Source organism: Drepanopeziza brunnea (genome assembly GCF_022702325.1).
Source record: "Drepanopeziza brunnea f. sp. 'multigermtubi' strain 214-2 chromosome Unknown ctg19, whole genome shotgun sequence".
NCBI classification, from domain to species: Eukaryota; Fungi; Ascomycota; class Leotiomycetes; order Helotiales; family Drepanopezizaceae; genus Drepanopeziza; species Drepanopeziza brunnea.
This window is the reverse complement of record NW_027094082.1, coordinates 309,245-325,360: the sequence shown is the minus strand read 5'-3', so window position 1 is coordinate 325,360 and position 16,116 is coordinate 309,245. Positions and strand designations below refer to the sequence as shown.

The 16,116-nt window shown below is 51.6% G+C and overlaps 5 protein-coding genes across 5 annotated transcripts; 3 read left to right on the top strand and 2 right to left on the bottom strand.

The window, feature by feature from the left end:
* Positions 1-3: 3 nt before the first annotated feature.
* On the top strand, positions 4-2,565 carry L3040_008850 (uncharacterized protein; the record flags this gene model as incomplete). Its single annotated transcript, XM_007292611.1, has 1 exon — positions 4-2,565. One exon carries the CDS (start codon positions 4-6, stop codon positions 2,563-2,565), a length of 2,562 nt encoding a protein of 853 aa, XP_007292673.1.
* Positions 2,566-3,620: 1,055 nt separating this feature from the next.
* On the top strand, positions 3,621-5,235 carry L3040_008849 (uncharacterized protein; the record flags this gene model as incomplete). The annotated part of the gene is made up of 4 exons (XM_007292610.1): positions 3,621-3,739; positions 3,823-3,955; positions 4,071-4,147; positions 4,212-5,235. 4 exons carry the CDS (start codon positions 3,621-3,623, stop codon positions 5,233-5,235), a joined length of 1,353 nt encoding a protein of 450 aa, XP_007292672.1.
* A 662-nt stretch (positions 5,236-5,897) lies between these two features.
* Positions 5,898-7,013, bottom strand: L3040_008848 (uncharacterized protein; the record flags this gene model as incomplete). Its single annotated transcript, XM_007292609.1, has 1 exon — positions 5,898-7,013. One exon carries the CDS (start codon positions 7,011-7,013, stop codon positions 5,898-5,900), a length of 1,116 nt encoding a protein of 371 aa, XP_007292671.1.
* A 412-nt stretch (positions 7,014-7,425) lies between these two features.
* On the top strand, positions 7,426-8,900 carry L3040_008847 (uncharacterized protein; the record flags this gene model as incomplete). Its single annotated transcript, XM_007292608.1, has 3 exons — positions 7,426-7,516; positions 7,568-7,617; positions 7,725-8,900. The coding sequence occupies 3 exons, from the start codon at positions 7,426-7,428 to the stop codon at positions 8,898-8,900; spliced, it is 1,317 nt and encodes a 438-aa protein (XP_007292670.1).
* Positions 8,901-10,338: 1,438 nt separating this feature from the next.
* On the bottom strand, positions 10,339-11,932 carry L3040_008846 (uncharacterized protein; the record flags this gene model as incomplete). The annotated part of the gene is made up of 5 exons (XM_007292607.2): positions 10,339-10,615; positions 10,665-11,279; positions 11,352-11,431; positions 11,495-11,549; positions 11,595-11,932. The coding sequence occupies 5 exons, from the start codon at positions 11,930-11,932 to the stop codon at positions 10,339-10,341; spliced, it is 1,365 nt and encodes a 454-aa protein (XP_007292669.2).
* Between the last annotated feature and the right edge of the window lie 4,184 nt (positions 11,933-16,116).

Here is a 16,116-nt window from a genome sequence, read left to right as displayed (position 1 = left end):
TCCATGGATCACCAATCCCCCAAGATCAAAAAGACTGGCAAGGCGCGCATCCCCGATCACCTGCGCCGTCGAGCACTCGTCTCCTGCGATCGCTGCAAGAAGAGACGGATCCGTTGTTTGCGATCCAGCGCCAGCGATGCCAATGAGCCCTGCCAGGCATGCCTCGACGTCGGCGTCGGCTGCGAGTCGACGCTCCCGCGTAAGACACGCATCTACGGCTCCGTCGAGACCCTCAGCGCTCGCTACCGTGTGCTTGACACCCTGATTAGAGGCCTCTTCCCGGATCGCGATACGAACAGTATCGAGACACTGAATGCCATTGCCGAGGCGCACGAGATCCGGCTGCCGACCTTCGACGACCGGACCGTTGCTGAAGAGCTCTTTAGCCAGCCCGCGAAACAGATTGCGCCGAGTCCACCGCAGAGCGCAGGCGATGTGACGAGTCCTTCGGTGGCATCGCGAGAGTCGGAGAATTCAGACATCAAGGGGAAGGTGCTGGAGGAGAGATTGGTGCCCCTGCCGCAAGGACCCTCGCATTATATTGGCCCATCAAGCTCGTTTGGATTCGTGTTGACCGTGCGGAACATGGTAGCCGAGTTTAATGCGGCGCTGAGGACAATCCAACCCGACGACGAGCGGTCAAAACTCTCGGCGGATTTTGCGGGCTCGAATTGGAGCAAGGCCTTGGAACCGATTGTCAAGGACGAGAGCGATGAGTCGTCCGAGGAAACTGGGAACGTGGATAGACAGTTTGGGGTTCAATCTTCGAGTGTGCCCAGACAACGTGCACCCTCGCTCTTTCCTAGCTCGGTGGACAGCGATCGGACGAATCGCTTGAAGAGAATCACTGTGTCTTCACTGTTGCCGGGGAAACAAGTGACCGACAAATTCCTCGAAGCTTATTTCGAGTCTGTCCATCCGAACTATCTTCTTTTCCACAGACCAACTTTCCAAGCCCGATATGAGAAGATGTGGAACCAGCCGCACCTTTTGACGCGTGACGATCCAGGCTGGGCCTGCTGCATCTTTATGGTGGTCGTTTTTGGGGTACAGGCTATAGAAGATCGCGATGCGAGGCAATCAATGCAAATTCAACGGCACTATCTGCAGCTCGTGCAGTCCATGATGCATTCTCTGATCAGCACTTCGACGCTTGTCAATGTCCAAGCTTTACTCTTACTTCAGCTGTACCAGCACAATTTTACAGAAAGGAATAGTGCTTTCATGCTTCTCGGATGTGCTTCTCGGATGGCTATGGCTCTCGGTATGCACAGGGAAGGCACATCAGGCGGCTTCGACGACATGGAGAGGGAAGTCCGAAAACGTGTATGGTGGACCGCCTACATGTTTGAACAAAACCAGTGTGCCATTCTTGGTCGTCCATGCGCAATTGACGACACGGAAGTCAATATCACCTATCCAAACGAGCTTATGCTTGATGGCGGGGCTTCAGTACCACCTGGGTACATCGACCATTCAGTTCGTCTGATGAAGCTCCTCTCAGACGTGAGGCGGAAAATCTACTCTTCGCCTTCAAGCGCGACTCAACAAGGCAAGTCCCCAAAGATGAACGTTGCTGTTCAGTTCCTCCTGGATTTAGACTCGTGGAGCCACAGCCTTCCAACCCCCCTACGTCTTGAAAATCTCCCCCAAGTCCCCAAACATAGGCGCGCAGTTATACTACTCCATATCACCTTTTACCAGATCCAATCCCTCGTTACCCGCCCCTTCATCCTCCGAAAGGTTGGTGTTCAATTAGCTCGCAAGTTGGGTCGACACGTTCGCTCCCAAGACCTCGATGCAGAAGAGCTCAAATTGTCTCACGCTTGCGGAACCTCTTCTCGACAGGCAACTATGCTCCTTCAGCAGCTCCTCGCCACAGGGCAATTTGATGGCGTAGCTTGGGTAGACGCCTACTATATCTACCACTCTGTCTTCATCCTCGCCCTCGACTTTCTTGCGCGTCCCTGGGACGAGCGCGATACCGCTGAAGATCAGTCCCGCAAACAAGCCGTCCGAGACGTCATGACCGCTCTCCAACCAGTAAAGCTCTGTCCAACATTCACTATACTCACCGGAGTCTGCCTCCAACTCGCCAAGATCGTAGGGATCTTCGATGCAGGTTCCGATGCGCCGGAAAAATCAGATGAGTACAAGCAGTACATTGACCAGCAGCATGCCTCATTCGGCGTCGAATACGGGCCTATCCCGCACGCAAACCCTGCACAAGGTAACCAGGGAGTACATAACTGGTTCCAGAAGGAGCCAGTCGATCTACCATGGGATCTGAAGGATTTCTTCGGTGCGGAGGGCTTTGTAAATGCAGGACCTGTCGTTACTACGCAAGGATTTGGAACCTTTGTGCCTCTTCAGGGAGTATATCAACCTGTGCCGATCATCGGGGAGGTAGGGGAGGAGCTGATGGTGCCACCACACATGGCATATGCCCAATACTCTGCTGCGCCGCCGCCGCATCACGTTTCTGCTGCTTGGAGCGCTCTAGATGGGCCATTTGGGGGTCAGAGGTTGGGTAATGGCATGCCCAAAGGGCCAGGTGTGCTCTGAATGACGGAGGCTATTGATGGGTATTCTCGCATTGAGCCTGGGTACATTAAGCCTTGGATGGGATTCTGCAAACAGATCATCAACCCCTTTGGGGCTGGCATCTTGCCGCATCGGGGTACTGAACTCTACCATGGCTTTTTGGGACCGTTCAAGTTGGAACACTAGATGAAAGTCTGTGTTGCTCGACAGTAGCCTCACGCACTGAATATCCCAGCATTGGAGTAGGTATGGATATTGCCGGTAATTCTGTTTCTGGGCATCGGAATCAGCAAGCCTTATCTGGTCGTCTCCGAAGCAGGTCGACACTTACCTCACTGCTGGCGTCTCCCAACCCCAGAAGACAGACTGTCGTACATATTCCTGTCTAATGGAGTATCAGAATACAAGGAGCATCGACTCTGTTTATTGAGAGTGCTTGCAACGAGGAAATTCGGCAAAATGGATCCTTGAGATAGGGGGAAATCAAGGAGGCTCGGGCGCGGAAGAGAAAAACAAGGAGTTTGAGAAGCCCGAGGAGGGCTGCTTCTGAAGGCTGCGAGAGATGAAGGTCTCCGTTGGTGCAGCACTTGCTGCTATTCAACTTCCGTTTGAGTTTCCGTTTGAGTTTCCGTTGAGTACGGGAATTATTTGTTCGACTGATCCTCGATGCGGTGAGGCTGATGGATAAAAGAGAAAACATTTTAAACATCACCTTGGGCATATTGCTGGCCACTAACCGCTAGCGTGCGACATTCACCGTTGACAGCGAACCATGTAGGCACGTGATCTAGACGAATGGATGGATTAATGAATGGATGGATGAATGAATAGATAATGAGTAGATCTATGAGTAACATTGAGGCAAACCAATATAATGGAATCCTGGACTGTAAGAAAGAAAACATCACCGTGCGCCAATGTACATGTCGTTGGCATACTTCAAGGCTAAATTCTCGGCAAGCGACATCAGCCCTGATTGCCTCTCCCTGGACAAGCTGCTTAACATTTTGTCTTTCACGTCTTCTTTTATATCTTCTTCTACACACAATAACAGCGTTCGGAATCCAAAGATAATCATGGGAACCGACCTCATCCTCTTTCCAGGACCTGTCCTGGCGGCCAAGGGAGCCGCCTGCTTCACTTGCTTTGCACAACTGCCTACGCTGAACAAATGCAGTCGCTGCAAACGGATCAGGTAAGTCAGTCCGTTCGTCAGTCAGTCAGTCGGTCATGGCAGCCTATATCTGCTAACCCATATTCTGATTCTCGATGATGCAGATACTGTTCGCAAAAATGCCAGAAGAAGGACTGGAATGATGGCCATAAGAAGCTGTGTAAAGTGCTCCTTGGGTTGAGCGACTTCTACCCTCCGGTGGAAGCCCAGACATGGCAACAGTACAGGCAGCAAGTGGTATGTAAAGAAGAGGAAGACGAGGAAGAACAAGTGGATGGATCAATCAACGAATCAATCTAAAAGGACTCATCATTCATAATAACCTTCGTTCAAATGCTAATAAGTTTCCAAGCTCTCAAGTGTAGCTGCTCTCCGCGTCTGTGGAGCGCAAGTCAAGCCCATCACCCTTAACGACGAGCGTATCCTTCTGTAAGCCGTCATGATCGCCTCTCCTAGACTCCTTCACCCGACCCAGACTAACCCAAGACCACAGTTACCAGGCGTACTGCTCCAACTGCTACCGCACGCCTCTCCAGCTGGCCCCAGACACCAAACTCAAGCTCTGCCCCAACTGCTTCATCGCAGCAACGTGCACATCCTGCTCCAGCACCCCCGAGACCCACGCCTGCGCCAAGCTCTTCTCCATCGCCCGCGCAGAAATGTTCGCCATAGACCACTTCCTCAAAACCGGCGAGCCGACAATCCAGATGCCCACCGAGCTCCCGCGCTCCACCTACCGACCCCTCTCCACGGCCGCCTCCTGGCTCGACTACTTCACCGTCATCTCCGAAAAATCGATGCTAGTGGGCAAGATCTCGCCCGACCTCCAACCTCTCCAGCCGGAGTACGACCAGTTGGCGAGCGCGCTGACAGCAGCCAGCGACAAGCACAGTATGATCCTCACCACGCTCGCCGCCTTCGAGGCCGCAATCCCCGACCTGCCCACCAAGGAGCACATCACGCTGCACCTGGTCGGGGCCACGGGCAAGGAACTCGACGCCCTGATGCTGTTTGAGGAGCTGCTGCACCTGCTTCCCAAACTACGCGCCCTCAGCTACGCGTTCGTCGGGCCCCAGCTGCCCAAGCCGATGGAGGGCACGCATAGCGTGGCGCTGGACTGCTGTCCTCCGTGCACCAACGCCGGAAGAAGCCGGACGATGAGCATGTTCCAAGGCTCCTATCATGAATACGTGAAGGGAGCGGACTTCGCGCTGCCGGATCTGGCGGTGGTGTTCCATTCCGGACACTCGCAGGAGGCGCAGGAGGAGTGGAAGCCCACGATTGAGTATCTAGTGGAAGCCGGCTTTCCGACTGCCTTCACGACGTTCAATGAGAAGGAGATGTTGGAGGAGACGCAGGGGTTGAGACGCATGGGCGCGAAGTTTGTGCAGGAGGGTGAGAAGAACAGGTGGATGGGGATGAGGCCGCTGCTGGACCCGATGGAAGAGGAAGAGGGGAGCGTGTATCATATGAATATGTACTGGTACATGATTGCGGGCAGCGGGATGAGGACATAGCGGATTGGAAAGCACGTACGGCGTTCGGATAGGATAGGAACAAAAGCGAGGCTCGTTCAAAGGGACATGGGGTGTAACATGAGGAGATATCTCACCAAAAAATTTAAAACCTGAGTTCCAGATTGGCGCGGTCGGTGATTGCTGTGGATCCCATCATGAAGTTGATGGCTATTCAAAAGGGGGATTAATGGGGGGAAAACTGACTAAGCGTGGAAAACGATAGAAGGAAGATACGAAGTACAGCGACACTACTACAGCCGAATCTGCACTCGATGGGGCTCAGGGGCTAGGTAGATTTACTGGAAAAACAACAACAGAGGGAATCATTTTAGCGAGATCTCTCTACCCGGAATGTTTTGTTTTGCATGATACTTAAGCGAGATTGAGGTACGTGCCTGTGTAACCGGTGGCCCTGAGTTCGGAGACAAGAAAGCCAGTTTTCTTCGAGAAAGTACCGTTACAACCTCGGTCTCGTACTCAGCTCGAGTATGGAAGAGTAGAGGGTCTAACTGGGAATCTGTAGAGAAAAGAAATGGGGTGGGGATCATGCATGTATGTTCCTTACTGCCTAGCTCACCTATTTGCGGCTGAGATCCATGTCATCGTATCGTGGGTATCATAGCGTTTCTCCAATATTGTCCATCATCTGTCCTCAAATTCCATCAGGCCCTCAACGGCAAGATGTGCTGCAAACCCACCTCTCTCCTACAAAGCGGACACTCCGGCTTCTCCCTCACCCAGTCCCCAATACACTCCCAGCAAAAGACATGCCCACAAGCGGCCGCGCTCGGATCCTTCAGCTCCTCCAAGCACAGCGTACACTTCCTGTTCTGGCCTTTGATGAATCCCATCACGTCTTCTTTCCTTAGATCATACCTCGGTTCCTTTAAAACCTGAGTGTGCGTCACAATCCCAACTTCATTCCCGGTATGCGAGACGACGTTGTTGGATTCGAAAAGTAGCTCATTGCCGTGGGACGGAGGCTCCAGTGAGATTTCTACGCCGCCCTCGAGGATGGCGCTGCCCCCGTTCATTTGGCTGGCGTTTGCTGGCACGGGATTGGGCGTCCGTAGGGTGTGGTGGAGATGCAGCCAGGCTTGTACGCCGATCTGCAGTAAGAGCAAAACCCCCAGCACTTCATATCCCACCCTCGCCTCGCTCGGCGCAATCTTCTTGGTGAAGATATACCGCAACCCCCATATCCGCTTGGAGAGCTGGTAGTAGGCCCCCGAGAAGTAGAACACCGTTAACGTCAATGCGTGCAGTGGTGATGGCGAGGTGATGGTTGCGAGGTGTTCCAAGAGATACGTCTGTATCCTGTAATTCCTACTCGCCTCCTCCTTACGCCGGCCCATCTTCCTCAAATTCCCCTCCAGCTTCGCTCGTATCCTTGCCCGGAAACTGGGCAGTATCTTTGCCAATCCATATGGCAGCAGTACACTCGACAGGATATATCCAGCCCTCCTCTCCAGTGCCGGCAGCTTCAGAGTATCATCCTCTATTTGTATTATGTCGCAGTACTCCTCGCCCAAAGTCCTGTTCCCAATGAATGTAGTGAGACTCAGGTACAGCAGTTCCGAAAATGATCGAGCTTCAGATGTATAGGTGTGCAGGAATCTTGCACCGTAGAGACGCCGCAGGAGGGCTGAGAGGTGGTTGAGTAGGATGCCTTCGAAGTAAGAGTCCTTCTGGTGGGCGCGTATGATGTCGGGGGCGGCGGCGAACGGGTAATTGAAAGATGGGGTGGCAGTCACTTTCTCAGATACACGGTCTGCCATGCTGAACTGAAGATGTATTTTTCCTCTTCGAACACGGAGCGTTTCCGTTTCTCAGGATGGGTGATGGGTGATGGGTGATGGGTGATGGGTTGAAGAAGTGGAAGTTCGCGACGGGGAGCTTTTGTCTTGTGGTCCGGACCTCGGGCCATCTCACTTCTGCACTAGCCAAGGCGCATCTAGAATCTACCGTAGATTCTTCTCTGTACCTACGTAGCCTTTTGGAGGAAGAATCCTATCCTCCCCTCGACTCCATATACACCACACCACACTCACATCCACACCCACACCCAATTCTCGACGTCGCTGCCACCACCGCCACCGCCACCGCCGCCGTCGCCTCACCTTAGCCACTCTTTCAATCGCGTGCAGCAGTCGGTCGTCCTTCAATGCGGCCTTCTTCTCAGCGGTAACAATGGATGGCGACCCGGCTGTGGAGTCAGAACTCGACTCCTTCAGTCTTATACTCCCCTTGCCCTACCGAATTTCATTGATGTTTGTACTAGGTATATCTTCTCCGCTGCTTTGACATACATATCTCTATTGACACTGTCCAGGTGTATGGGCATGGGGCGCCAACCTCCATTACCTCTCTCTCGTCAAGATTGTTCGTCTCCCTGTCCCGTTTTCCAACCCTCCTCCTCCTCCTCCTCCTCCTCCTCCTCCTCCTCCTCCCTTCCATGCCCCAGCTCACCCAAGTTACTCAACCACCAGGACGTCCCCTCGCTCCTCCACTACCCCCCGCGAGCCTCCCCTCGAACAGACCTCCCTCACTACCTCGCAACCTACCGGCTGGGTCTCCTTCTCTCCCTGCCTACAGCCCTCTCTCTGCTCATATTCTGGGCCGTCTCGCGCCGTAACCCAAGCCTAGTGATCTACTACGACTCCCTGCCCATGTCGCTCCTCGTCCTGCTCGCCCTCATATTCGTTCTCCCCCGGCGCTTTTCCTCCGGAGGACGAACGAGATTTCTGAAAATGCTCCTACGCGTCGCAATTGGTGGCCTCGCACAACCTCACGATGGGAAATTCGGCGATATCTTGCTGGCAGACGTGCTCACGTCCTACGCAAAGGTAATAGCGGACTTGTTCGTGGCCCTCTGCATGTTCTTCTCGCGCAATGGGTCTGCCACTAAACGCCCCGACCGCGGATGCGGCGGACAATATCTCGTACCGATCATAATCTCTCTCCCATCGCTCATCCGCATCCGACAATGCCTGACCGAGTACCTGCGCGTGCGCTCTTCCAACCGCAGGAACGGGGGAATGGGCTCCCATGGATGGGGCGGCCAGCATCTCGCCAACGCTCTCAAGTACGCCTCGGCGTTCCCCGTCATCATCCTGTCCTCTGTACAGCGTAACCTGAACCTAAACGAAGATCCTACCCGCCTCACAGAGAAGCCGCTCTACCGCGCTTGGTTCGTCGCCGTGCTGCTCAACTCGATGTACAGCTTCTATTGGGACGTCGCCAAGGACTGGGACCTCACGCTCTTCACCACTCTCATATCCCGCGCTCGCAGCGGCAGGAGCAGCAGCAAGCCGATGCCGTTCGGGCTGCGCTCGCGCCTCTACTTCCCTAGCCCGGCCATCTACTACGCTGCCATCTTCCTCGACCTGCTGCTCCGCTGTACCTGGTCCATGAAGCTCTCGCCGCACCTCGATCACTTCGCCAACTTTGAGTCCATTATCTTTCTCACGGAGTTCCTGGAGGTCATGAGGCGATGGATGTGGATCTTTTTCCGCACCGAGACAGAATGGGTGCGCAGCGCTGAGAAGGCCGGCTTCGGTGAACTCGGCCAGGATGACGTGCTGTTAGGGGCGTACAGGGACGGTGAGGAGGACGTTCTAGATCTGGATAGCGACTTTGGGCACGCGAGCTCGGGCGGCGAATGAGTGCCTGATTTGATTGACTTTCATCTGATGGCCTATTGGAAATTAGAAAGGAGAAAGAGAGAAAGAACGAAAGAGCAACGTCAAGGCGGTAAAAGGTGCGGCCTGCCTGTGTGGGAGTAACCAACCGACTGGTTGCATACGTTTCCAAACCGGAGGCGTTCATTCATTCGTTCACTCACCATAAGACTATTTATTGTACGATTGCAGTCGACTTGAACGAACCAACCAACCAGCCCACCAACCCACCCACCCTCCTAAAGTAGCAGCAGCAGGAACTGCCACTTCCCACCATCTAGGAAACCAGAGGATGATTGACTTTGCAGCTTCAGCAGTTTGTTTGTAGATATGCACATATAGACAGGATATAGATAGGAAGCTAGCAAAACTATGTACCAACTCACTAACCAATCAACCAATTAACCAACAACATATCCATCTCGGTACACCCTACCTCGAAAGGCTGTTTTTCAGAATCGTCGATGCAGAATATGGCTGCCGCTCCTTTCCACTTATTCTCAGGCCGATGGTCTGGATACGTCCGCTTCTGAACGTATCACTCGTTCATTTACTCGCTCATTTATTACTTCTCTCGGTCACTTCTCCATCTTATAAACGGACGACAGATAGTCGGTAGGTGAATGAGCGTATTAAGCGACTCAGGCGGGATGAATAGGTAGATGAAAAGAGATATTGGGTTATTGGGTAATACAATGAGGGATTAAATACTTCTTCATCAATCAGTCAATTACCGACCGTATCCCATTCGTTTATAGATGTGGATACGGGAGACGGACGGGAGACGGTCACGGATAGTATATTATAATTAATATCGTTTCATAGTTTCTGATACACTTTACATTTATATTCGACGTCTGTTCGACGGCTCGTACCGCAGTACATAAAAACTCGAACGCAAGTTCGAACTGGTGGATCCCCAGCTTCCCATCTTATAAGTGGAAACACTTTGCGAGTATATATCGATATTGCATGCTTCCAACAAGAGCTGGCGCCGCCAAATTCTGGAGTCCGCACCACGCGGAAAAGCCGAATCTGTTGGCGTCCGGGTACGGTAAATTTCCGCGGCTCATCCCATGGATCAATATAGGTGCAGACGTGGACAGCGAGGACATGTTCTTCAAAGTGACGACTTCGCCTGGGAACGTAGCATTGTCGAGGTGTGGGTACAGTTGAAGACTCAGACTCAGCCGGGGTAGTTCCAGCCTGGGGACCCAAATAATCAAGACCTGAACTCGGAGCACACTCTCTGCCCCAGGGCGTGAGTAAAATACACGGGCCTCGTAGGGGCTATTTCCCCATGCGCTAGTTGGAGGGGGACATCCTCCGGGAGCTGAATTGTGCGGTGTCTCGGAGAATCGGATACGGCGTGCGAGTTGGACCGGACGGACTAAATTCATAACAAGAGGCAGCGTCGAAAGATCTATTCGTCATCATCCTTCTCCTCGTGTGCCCCTTTAACGAGAGCGTCTTTGCGGATAGGAATCTTGATGCCCTGCATAGAGAAAATTTTGCTGAGCTCGGTGCTTTCGACGACACCAGGGAAGCGCTTGGCGGAGTAAACTGTGAAGACATCGCTGAAGACAGTGCTAAGGACAGGGGCTTTAGTGGTGTTCACTGCCACCCCAGGGCCCGTACCACTCAGCTGAATATTAGCGGGTGAGGGTGGCACGCCCAGATTGACAAACGAGAACCGGAGGCTACCAGTATGAGCTTTCGATATTGGGAAAGAGGGTGGAGAATACTCACCGGAAGGAGCCCTCTGTTCTAACCGATAGATCTTGAAGGACAAACCAGATTCCGATCCTATCTTCGGTATCTATCAATCTGAACGCGCTTGTCGCGAGCTGGCCAATCAAGTTCCGAGTGAACATGCCCTGTGGACTACTATTGCCCAGTGGTCCTCTTGGGGCGACCATATCTTGTTGCGGATATGGCCGAGGGCCTTCTTGACCAAATTGATGGGAGGACGGTTGCTGATGTGGAGCACCATATTCCCAAGGCCTGGGAGGAGGGCCTCCTGGAAAGAAGGCCTGCTGGGGTTGTTGTGCGTGGCCATTCGGAGGAGCATGTTGTCCATTGGGGGGTTGGGTGTATTGGTTATGCTGATAATGCGCTTGTGAAGGTAATTGAAAACCCGAGCTAACCTGAGGCCTGCCCGGATATGAATTGAACGGCAAGCCTTGCTCAGCCTGATAAAGGCCGAAGGTCAATGAATTTCTCTGGATGGCTTCTGCGTAGGAAATGGGGCTTGTAGCAGAGATTGAGGGTGATGCCATGGAGTGGCGGACGAGATTTACTTCGTCCCTGCCGCATTCAGACCAGAGGTCGACGCTTATGATGAACATGCTGTGCTCGATATCGCTGTATCATGGTAAGCTAAGATAGGCAGCTAAGGTGGAGAGGGCAGTTGCTCCAAAAGCCAGCAAGACTTACCTGCAATCTATCTCTTTTCCAGTCGCCGCGTCAGTGACTTTCAGCCGGACACATGGTGGAGGGGTAATCGGGCGGCGATCCTGTAAAGGTTTTATTTAGTAACCATCACGATTGAAGGTTTGTAGTACATCCATGGTGTATACCTTGTCTCCGAAACCACACATTCGTGCCCGTACTGGTTGTTGCATAACGACAAGCCTGTAGCAGTTAGAAATGATGAGGGGTGGTTGAGGAGAGGCATACTCGTATTTCCTGCCATCCACGACGCTCGTCCGATTCAGCGGCTCTCGGGCATCTGGCTGGGCTCCTGGTGCCAGAGGTGGGTTCCCTCGGTTTCCAGGCGGCAAGTTTCCTCCTGGAAAATATGCGGGCGGGAGTCTCGAATCAGGAAGCGGATTCTGCGATTGATACTCGGTGGGAGGAGGTGGCCCATGGGCCCAATCGGGTGCTGGCGGTTGGTGTTGGTGTTGGTGTTGATATTGATGTTGCGGTTGCTGTTGCTGTTGCTGGTATGGCACAGAGGAGTATGGAGGATACTGAGGTTGGTTCCCGCTGGGGCCTGATCGATATGGATCGTTCATACTGGGCAAGGGGCCTCGGTGTATTTCGTGTGGAGGGGATTGTTTTGCGTATGTCTGCATCGTGGAATCGGAAGGAGGACGCAGGATGGAGGAAGATAATTCAGCGAAAGAATCTGGGTTGGTGGTCGCAGTCTCGTCACCGTCGTAGAATGAATGGGATTGGCAGCAGTTGGGTGCTGATGTGACGGACGTCTTTGGAGGATCTCGACTCGCGACATGCGATCTCTTTCGAGTTGGTGCGGCGACGGCGTTCGTGTGTCGGTTCGATTTGGTACGGTAATGTAAGTAAAGCCGATATTTGTACCATCCAGATATACAGCAGGAGGAGGTCGGAGGGTGGAGGTTGGAGGTCGGAGGTTGGAGGTTGGAGGTTGGAGGTTGGTGGTTGGAGGTGGAGGTGGAGGTGGAGGTGGAGGTGGAGGTGCTTGTTAATAAGTCAGGTAGACTGGCGCCGGTTAGGTTGGGGATGACGATCTGCCGACGGAGCTGATGAGCTTGGGCCCTGGTATTCTATGGAGAAACAAGACTTGGTAAATTATATTACATTACTTGTATAAACTATATTGTCCTACTGATCTTGAAATTAGGTTTACCTACCTACGGACAACGACCTGTACGTACCTTACTGGTATGATCCACCTGTTGGAGGGGTACCGATCTCCCTATTAGAAATCATCTCCTCCTCGTTCCGTAGAGTAAGTGAAGTGTAAGTATACTCCGTAAGTATACTCCGTAAATATACTCCGCGATTATACTCCGCAAGTATACTCCGTAAGTGTACTCCGTAAGTATATACCGGTGACTCTCCGGTCTGCAAGCCCGGCCTGGGTCATATACCGGTAAGGTATCGTTTCTGCAGCTGACACCGACCCGCTTATGGTCCTTTTCTCCGTCCTGGTGCCGGGCCGGCGCTGGGTCCCTGCAGGGTTGAGGTGGTGGGGCTGACGGCTGTTCAATATATATACTTGTACAGGCGGAGAGGAGAGAAGAAGAGGAGAGAAGGGAAAAGAGAAAAGAGAAAAGAGAAAAGAGAAAAGAGAAAAGGATAAGAGAAAAGGATAAGAAAATAGGATAAGAGGAAAGGATAAGAGAACACAATAAGAGAACAGGATAAGAGAGGAATATAACGACAGGACCTACATGTGTTCGAATCCTTTCATGGAAAAATCGGAGGTATAGGGCTGATACGGTAGGTGGATATATAGCTTGTTCCTACCTTGGTAGCCGGCTGACACGATATGTGTAGGTCGCTAAGATTGAACGTCCGCATCTATAACAAAATGTATATATTATTCCACCGAGCGCTATCCACGGCACAGCAAAAGACTGTTTGGAACCTTTGGCTACCTCATTGCTACAGTAGAATCAAGGGTTCAGAAGATGTCGATTATACAGCGAGTAAGAGAGAGCTGAGAGCTACCGACATCCTGTGCGAGTAGCCAGGCCAATTCCAGTACGAGATTAGGAATCAAGCCAATACGGTATTCCAACCGATATTGTAGTTCTAAGTAGGTAGTTGTGTCTGCATTAGCTAAGTATTACTTACTTATCCTCCATCTCCCTTGTTGTATCCTTAGGTATATCACAAAATCAAATGCCTTTCCGAGCTGTTGAGATTCTATCGGATATCCGCTTTTCATAATATACTCTGTATAGCCGTCTGAGCTGAGCCATCTCGCTTTTCCTTTCGCAGACCATCTCACATCGGAGAAATATCTGCTGCCGAAAAACCGCGAGCCATTCCTGTTGGATTGGTTTAATACAACCTCGCTTATCTCACATCTAGCTATCTATCATTTCAAGCACGTCATTTAAAAGGTGCTATATCGCTACTGTAGTAGTATATATCAGCTAGCTGTCTTGTGATGTATGATTCGTTAGAGAGATTTCGGAACCAAAGTTAACCTAACATGCGTAGCGACTCCATCAACCCCACTATCATTTAACCGAGTTAATTCCGAAGGAGAGTTTTCGGAGCTCAGTTAACTTACTCAGGTATCTTAGCTTGATTCGGTATGAATTGCCATAGCCTGTACTCCGAAAAGACAGGTCAAGGGCCAGGGCACAGAGTTAATCTCGAACCAAGAGCAAACTAAGCCGATAGGGGATCTGCAGGTCGAGATAACTTATGCTTATAAATAATTACTGTACGCAGGTCGACAGATCAGTGATCGTTACTTACGAAGTATCTCTTGAAACCGTCCACCTTACTAAGCTCTTGGCTGTGGCATTGACTCTATACTTAGGAGAACTGAGTGAGATAACTTGGCTCTTGGCTCCGAAATCTCTCAATTGTCTTTACAGTAACATCTTCTTACGGGGTTGACGGATGTATCGGTATCGCCCTACAGTATACCGGTAGTTTGTTAGTCGTCTGTGTCTCGCTTATTCTGCTTCGGTATACGGTAGCTACGGTACGCTTAGAGGTCTGTTGCTACTACGTACTTCGTGTCCTGCAAGGGCAGCGGCCGGTAGAGGGTCTGCCCACAGACCTAGCTACAGTAAAGAATGCAGAGCATAGACTCAAACCTCTTGTGTCCTACGCAGAGAAGAACACCAGAACTTGTAGGTACATATTACGTAACCCGACTTCTGGACGAGCGGCAATGGCTTTCTACCTTTTCAGAGGAATTGTTCAAGTCGGAAGGGAGCAAGTGCTACGGCGAGTAGAATTGCCTTTATACAAGCTTCGCAAATCGTCTTGCTACTCTCCAGGCCAGAGTGTAAGTAGTGCTTGGGCTTGGGATCTAGTGCCGTATAGTCAGTATCCCTCGAAGACGACCACAGGCTATAGGCTATACAGCACGGTACGTACATACATACATTCGGCTGAATCGCAGATCTCACCCCGAAGCACGCAACCACTCCTCATCATTCAAGGCAAAACCTCCAAGAGGCGGATCATCCTCCTAGCTACCACAGCCTCGCACACGTACCTCGAGAAACCTCACCCAGGCACTGCGTATCACCCCACGACCAGATCCCAATGCAAGGGAACCCGCCATCCAGATCGTTGGACCGACCACGCCTGTTCGAGATACCACCCACTGGCTAGCCCAGGCCCTCCAACGCCTGTTCCAGAAAGATATGTACCGGTATGTACACAACCCGGATGGATCAACGGGGTTTGGTTCAAGCTGATCGAGCGCCGAGGTATGTGAGCTAGCCATCGCGTATCCACCCAAAGGTACGTACGTACAACGTCTTGAATATGTATACATATACATATTTACATCTATACATCTATACATCTATACATCTATACATCTATACATCTATACATCTATACATCTATATATATATACATAAAATATCCAATCATGGCTCCCGCATTTGAAGAGCATGGTCCTGATAGAGAGCTGCATAAATCAACTCAACAAGCTCCGATTCCCCGTCCATCAATCGGTAAGCGCGAAATGAACACAGCATTAGGTCGTTATGCCGTGAAACGATACCTAGCATTTCGGGACATTAATTTGTACTGCCCAGATGCACGCCACCAGGCTGCATACAGCATACAGCAGCCAGCCGCCTGTCCGTATGTACAACGTCCAGTGTCTCTCTCTCTCTCGAGCCCCCAAAATATTGGCATTTCGATTGATCGAGTCAGGGGTCGTCGACGTATATCACGCCCGCTTCACGATTAACCGCCCATTTTACTATTCCATAGTCGACCGTAGGCTAGGTCTTTACTTGGGCTCTGCTTTCGCCGCTTATTAAGCGGGGTCTATTTCAAGACCTGGAGACGAAGCGCTTTCCTTGGGGTTCTATCAACCGCGTGGGAAAACACTCTACAACTAGAAGGAGATATTGGCGTAAATATGCTTTAACACCACCATGGTCATTGCTGCCATTGCCATCGACACTTGCTATAATGTCCTGCCTCCAAGCTTACTCCGTTAATCACCTACTATCCATGGCCGATTTAGATCAAAATTCAATTACCAGCAAACAGATTAATAAGCAAACAAACAAGCAAGCAAACAAACAAACAAACAACCGAGAAAAGAATAGCCAAATATCCGTCAGTTTGTAGTCAGCGCAATCCCATGTCAGTGAGTGAAAAAAAAAAAAAAATGCAACGTTGGGTATCACCCACTCACTCTCCTCGCGCACCCTCCCAAGCCTCCTAGGCCCCAATTCCATCCCGAGTCGATTTCCCGACCCTCTCCAATCCTCCGCGA